Source organism: Helianthus annuus, chromosome 3, assembly GCF_002127325.2.
Source record: "Helianthus annuus cultivar XRQ/B chromosome 3, HanXRQr2.0-SUNRISE, whole genome shotgun sequence".
Taxonomy (NCBI): domain Eukaryota; kingdom Viridiplantae; phylum Streptophyta; class Magnoliopsida; order Asterales; family Asteraceae; genus Helianthus; species Helianthus annuus.
This window is the reverse complement of record NC_035435.2, coordinates 78,691,188-78,697,934: the sequence shown is the minus strand read 5'-3', so window position 1 is coordinate 78,697,934 and position 6,747 is coordinate 78,691,188. Positions and strand designations below refer to the sequence as shown.

Sequence of the window (6,747 nt, the reverse complement as noted above, 5' to 3'; positions counted from 1 at the left end):
GTTCTTGCTCGACGCTTGATCTTCATCCGTGCACCCTTGACGTTCACCTATGATCAAAACCAACTTAAAAGTTAGTTTTGATAGTCAAATATTTAGTTCATACAAGTACAGGGGTTAAAAATGACAAAAAATTAAAAATTTTCGGAGTTAGGGGCGTCGCGTGACGCCTAGGGCCTAGGTGTCACGCGAGCCCCCCTTTTTCACAGCAGGTTTCTTCAGCTGTTGCTGTACATTTCCAGCTCAACTCGATTTCACGGAAACGGCCATAACTTCTTCGTTATTGATCCGTTTTACGCGATTCTTTTTCCTACGCGTCCGTAATTAAATCCTCCATCTTATGGAGTTAAAACCCAACATCCAACTTAATAAAATTTCAGACTTTTAATCCTCGGCTTATTACCCTTTATACCGACTTTTAACCCGTTTATGCATTTTATCAAACAAACCTATTTATTTGATTCCTATATCTCATATACTTCTTCTAATTAATGTTACCTACTATATTAGGTTCTATTCATAGGTTTATTAGACAATTTAAACCCGTTTTCGCTCGTATGCTTATTTTGACCCGTTAAGGATATTTAAGCACTTTAAAGCTTAAAATCACTTTCATTCATTTCTAGCATGTTATTCCTACATTTCTCAACAAGTAATCTCCCACTACAACTATATATGTTTTGAGTTTAATGTGGACTTCTATGTGTTCCGAGTTATTACCCCTCGGATTACCCTTTTTCGGCAAGGACTCATATAAAGCCCTTCGACCAAAGAATTTATGTTTTTCACTATCTAACTTATCCTAAGCATTTATATAATCATAAAACTTATTTCCAAACCACCTTTAAGGGTCGTTCGTCTGAATTAGCTTACAAGGGCAATTTGGTCAATTTTCATCCTTCTTTAACTACAGGGTCCTTTAAATACTTGATTGACCCAAAATCCGACCCTTCTAACTATAATCTTATTTATAAACCCATGTGCTTCTAAAACACCATGAGCATAATTAAATTTATTCGGTTTACCTTAAAGATAACCGAATATCTACACTTTAACATTGTCTAACTCTTATAGAACTCCAAACTCTACATGATGAGTTGTGTTATTAAACATACCTGGCTCGGATCAATATATTGACCCGTTTCAATACCTTGACTTAGTAGCCGCTAAGCAATAGCGATGTGCGTATCCGTTTGATATTTATTCCTATAAACAAGTAACTCGACAAACCATTAGTCGATATTGTCAAAGGGTGATAATTTCACCTTTTGACCCGTTTATTTACCTAGTGATCTTCGTCACTTCCGTTAAATGTCAATTTCATATATTATGCTAATTTGAAGCCTAATAACGAAAATACGAATTTAAGCATAATGTAACGGAACCGTAGTTACGTACCTTCAAAGCACACCTTTCAAGCGTGTATCACCTCCGGCTTGTCCGCTTGACGTTCCGGATTCTTCGCCTAAAGAGTTCAATTCACGACATGTTTAGAACTCTTTTTAAACCTTACATCGCATAATACACCGAAACATCATAATTATGCGTTTGATCTTCAAATTTCTATTTTAAGCCTTCTTTGAGGCATTTTCACAAACACCTTAAGGGCAGATTTTTCGCATGATTATATGATAAGTTTCTAGCTTATCATTTAGCCTTAAATTCACCTCAATCACATTTTACATGATTGTTAGCTACTAGATTTCTGAAATCACTTCCAAATCGTCAAATTACACAAGATTAACACCCAATATCCTAGTATTCATCAATTTACACATAACCCATTAATCACCTACAATGGTGTTCATGGATTCACCCAAAATTTCTTATAATTTCAACTTCTATTGATCTAGGGTTCGTCCTTAGACACTATAGTTGTTCCTTAATCATTATAACACATACATGCAAGCCAAATTTCAGATTTTTCCCAATTCATGAGAATTTCAAATTCAGAGTTTTCCTTAAATTTTACATACCTTGGAATCCTCTTGCGATGAGGATCAATAATCTATGCTCGGATTTTGATTTGGGACAGGATTTAACCTTCAATTTGAGAGTTCTAGTGATTTTTAGGTTTGTGAGAGTGGGGTGTCGCCCCTGCTCTTCTCCTATACGACCAGACCCTTCAAAATGGGGGTTTGGTTTGATTTTTATTAAAAACAATATTATACTTTCATTTTTAACAACATTGGTCCCTCCTCTTTTGTTTAACATTTAGTTTAGGTTATTCTAACCTTATTTCAAGTTATATCTAGACTTGTAGTTAACTAGGTTATAATTCTCCTAGTTATTCATTTTGTTCAAAAACCCGCTTTATTTTAAGTCCCGTTAAATCTCGGGCCTTTTTATTATACTTCGCTTTCACAAAGTATTTCCCCCTCCTTTTAATAAATATAAGACTTATTTATTTAAATCCTAATATTCACCGGGTTAATTTTACCACTAATGGTATTTTACCCGTTTTTACTATTAACGAGGTTTAATTACCAAACCCATTTTCGGGATGTTACAAACCTGCTGGATCCTGGAATCTCACTCGAAATGTGCCATTTCAGTCCAAAAAAATAGCACCAGTTAAGAAACTCAGTTAGCTCAAGGATAAATGGGTCATTTTACATAGGTTTTTTACTTTTCATTTTTTTAATTCAGGTTTTAGAAGAGAAAAAAAATTTGCAGTTGACCGAGTTCGAACCCGTGACCATTCAGTTGGAAAGAAACGAATCAACCAGCATGCCACAAGTCATTTTGTTACAAACTTCCATTCGTTTTTCTTTTAACATGTGTTAAACAACCACAATCAAACTCGAAATTCAGAGAATTTCATTGAAGCCGATCACAAACTTATTCAGTCACCTGCACCAAATTCGGATGAATACTTAACAATTAACATCAAAGCTTTTGAAATCTAAGACCTTCTCAAGCAAAGTAACAGGCAGAATCCAGAAAATGAAGTAGAACAAACTTTTACTCGATTGAAACTGACACTTAATGAAGATTAGTGCTTAATGTGCTTCGTAGGCACCATTCTGATTGGAAATCAGCTTATGTATTCTTCAATTGGGTGTCTAATTCAAGTGGGTATTCACTGGAACAGGATCTTACAACGAAATTCTTGACATTTTAGGTAATGTGCTTCGTAGGCACCATTTCGGCATAATATTAAGACCATGAACATTATTCTTAACGGATGGTGTGTTTTGAGTAGTTTTCGCGAAGCGAAAAGGTTTTGGAATGATATTATTACGTCGAAATACAAGCCAGATAGGTTTACGTACAGGATATTCATCAATTCGTTAGCGAAGGCTGGCAAGATTAGTACAACGGTTAAGTAGTTTCAAGCCATGTGGGCAAAATGGTGCACCCCGGATGTGGCTATCTGCAACTGCATTATCGACGGTTTAATGGTCACAGGTTCGAACCCGGTTAACTGCAAATGTTTTTTTTTCTATCTTAAAACCCGAAGTAGAAAAATGAAAAACAAAAAAATCTATGTAAAATGACCAATATATCCTTGAGCTAACTAAGTTTCTTAACTGATGTTAATTTTTTGGACTGAAATGATACGTTTCGAGGATGTCAAGGAGTAAAATTGCGCAATTTTTTTTGACTAAAGTGATATTTTCCACCAAACAAAAAATGAAAATAATAGTTAACTCAAAAATAAAATATAATTTCTCAACACCAGGAAATTCAGGAATATTAGCAACAAGTATCATAAAAGATATGAAATTTTTAGTCGATAGAAAAAGTGTCTGGGGAATAGTGATGAAAGATGACTGATAACCAATAAAAATCTGAAGCCCATTTAGGCCCAATAGCTCCAAAAAACAATGTTCGATTTAGAATTAGGGTATAGGTTTAACCCGTTTCTAACTCCGTGCAGATAAATAGATAGGGCAAGAATATTTCCAACACTTGTATCGTTCTTCCGTCAAATCAACGCTAATCACTCAAAATTCTCTCGATCGCATCTCGCTGCTGGTAACAAAATCACTAAATTATACGCGTACTACTGTATTTTGATTCAGTAAAGTTAGATCTAGATGTTTTTTTTTATACTGTTGCTTGATCTGCGATTGACGTTCTTATCATGTGTTTTTTAGATCATAATTGATGGATATTGTTTGAAATTATGTTCAGAATCATGATCTGTAGCTATTTAGTTGTGTTTTTGAGTGTTTATTGGTTATTTTGTGAATCGTAAGCGTTGTATGTGTGAGATTGGATTGAAGATATTTATTGTAGATGATAAGTGTGTTTGTTTGTGATTTGTGGTTTTATGACTCGTAATTTGGCTTTTACATTAAAAATTGATGAATTGTGTATTAGATTGGAGTGTTTTGAGGATGTTAGATTGTTTATTTAGTAATTTTTAGGGTTTTACTTGTGATTTGTGCTTTTAGTCATCATAATTTGGTCTTCACATCGAAAAGAAAATGATGAATTGTTTATCAGATTTGTGTGTTTTGAGTATATTAGACTGTTAATTTAGTAAATTTTTAGGCTTTTACATGTGCGTGTAAGCACAAAGCTTTAAGCGTTTAGACAGGGTGTAGGAAGTTATGAAGTAACATAGGTATGATGGTTATGAACTTTTAATAAATTGTGTACTTTTAGTCTTTTCTAACAGTGATAATGGTTGTTTCGAAATGAAGTGTTTGGAAATTGGCGATCCTGTATGATCACAGATCAACCTTGTTATGGTGCAAACCTGGTTGTGGTAAATTAGCCCAAAAAGTAAAGAGCACTCAGGCTATACTTTAAAGAATGGCCTATGTTCACAGTCTCGCTACCGAGTGTCTTTTTTATTTTGATGTTAAGGCTAGAGTTCACAGTTCATAAGCTCTATATTTATAACCGGAGTTTCGGATTGGACCGGCCAGAAGAAGACTGTTTGCTCTCTCTGATGTTCTACATGCTTCTTTTTGCTGTTAACGTTCTGCTTATATGGGTACTGCAGTTCTTTTGCTGTTAACTTTCTGTTTATATGGGTACTGCAGTTCTAGACATGTCTGATGAGGTGGAGTACCGCTGTTTTATTGGTGGCTTGTCATGGTCAACGTCTGACAGAGCTCTAAAAGACGCCTTTTCAAAGTTTGGTCATCTTCTTGATGCAAAGGTAATATGGTTAATAATGTTATTTTTAAATTTGCACAAGCTGTTTTTTTATAAACTATTTCTTGATATCTACATTACTTCCAACAGTGGGGCTCTAGCAGTGTAAATTTAGTTTAGTTGCTCATGCTTTTAATTTTATAAATACATGAAAGAAGGGTTACATCTGCCTATACCTTGTTTGAAAACATATTCTTTACTTCAAGCATTTGAATGTACATAGTAAAGTGTTTTCTTAAGAAATATATGTTTTTTTTACATCATTAGAAGTAATAGATGTTTATCATTTTTTTCTCGGTGGTTACGCTTTTTGATCACGTCTTATATTGTTACATTACAACGTAGTAGACTAGCAGTTTAGTCATTATCTAAGTAATAACGGCTTGATGGCTGGAGCTCTTTATTATTAAGCTATTTTTTCATATGATATAGGTTGTTTTAGACAAGGTCTCTGGGCGTTCACGAGGATTTGGTTTCGTGACTTTTGATGAGAAGCAAGCTATGGAAGATGCCATTGAAGCAATGAACGGAATAGATTTGGATGGGAGGAACATCACAGTAGACAAGGCTCAGCCTCAAGGCGGTGGAGGTGGAGGTAGGGATTATGATGGCGGCCGTGACCGCGACCGTGGTCGTGATCGCGGGCGTGATCGTGACTATGGGGGCGGTCGTGGCGGGGGTGGTGGCGGTGGCGGCGATTGTTTTAAGTGTGGTAAGCCTGGACATTTTGCTAGGGAATGTCCAAGTGAAGGCGGTGGCGACAGAGGAAGTAGGTATGGTGGCAGAGACGATAGGTATGGCGGGGGTGGACGTGGTGGTGGTGGTGGCCGATATGGTCCAGATAGGAATGGGGATCGTTACAGTGGACGCAGCAGGGATGGTGGTGGTGGTGGAGGCGGAGGGGATCGTTACAGTCGTGACCGTTCAGGACCGTATGAGCGCCGTTCAGGCGGTGGTGGTTTTCGGTGATCGAAAAATGACCAGTTGCGCTGTGGTATGATATGTACATTTAATTATATTATACTATATTATTATATTGCTATATTGTGACAGTTTGTTAAGAGCAGTAGTAATGGAGGTATTTTTGTTTGAATATGCACAGATGTTAGAAGTCAAAGGTGGTGCTGGATCTGGATGGAAACGATCGGGTTTTTCTTTCTTTCTGCAAGATGTCGTTTTACTTCGTACGTGCTTATGATGTAGTAATCAAATGAAACTTTAATCGACTTGGCACCTGCTACCTAGTACCTACTATGTTGGATTGGTTTGGTTGTTATGAATGTCGGGTTCTCTATCTACTTGGTTGCATCATAAGTGATTACAAGTTGTATTACTACTGGTGATGCACAATGATAAGTTACTTTTGGGTCCTCGTTTCAAACGGGAGCCAAGCGTGATGCGGGTAACCTTTTATGATTTACTTACTGAAATATAGTCGGTCATAAAGGTCGGTTATTAACATATTTAACCTTTTGGCAGGCAGGGTGGGTTAGTTGGTTGTGTTTAAACATGATAAATATGGGAAAAAAGGTTTTTGAAGCAGCTTATTATCTTTCTGCAAAGTGATTGATTCATTGGGAAGATTGGTTCTTGTTTATCAACTGTGGTTATTGTACCTTTTCCAGCTCATTGTTC

The 6,747-nt window shown here is 36.2% G+C and overlaps 1 protein-coding gene across 1 annotated transcript; it reads left to right on the top strand.

Annotated features, from left to right (window-relative positions):
* The first annotated feature begins 3,821 nt into the window (after positions 1–3,821).
* Positions 3,822–6,430, top strand: LOC110928890 (glycine-rich RNA-binding protein RZ1A). Its single transcript, XM_022171941.2, has 4 exons — positions 3,822–3,978; positions 4,998–5,116; positions 5,545–6,106; positions 6,215–6,430. The coding sequence occupies exons 2-3, from the start codon at positions 5,006–5,008 to the stop codon at positions 6,079–6,081; spliced, it is 648 nt and encodes a 215-aa protein (XP_022027633.1). The 5' UTR covers positions 3,822–3,978; positions 4,998–5,005; the 3' UTR covers positions 6,082–6,106; positions 6,215–6,430.
* The last annotated feature ends 317 nt before the right edge of the window (positions 6,431–6,747 follow it).

Excerpts from the sequence above, each read along its gene's own strand:
- LOC110928890 (XM_022171941.2), top strand. The coding sequence starts at position 5,006 with ATGTCTGATGAGGTGGAGTACCGCTGTTTTATTGGTGGCTTGTCATGG. Across the intron at positions 5,117-5,544 it reads GTCATCTTCTTGATGCAAAG|GTTGTTTTAGACAAGGTCTC; the intron begins GTAATATGGTTA and ends CATATGATATAG.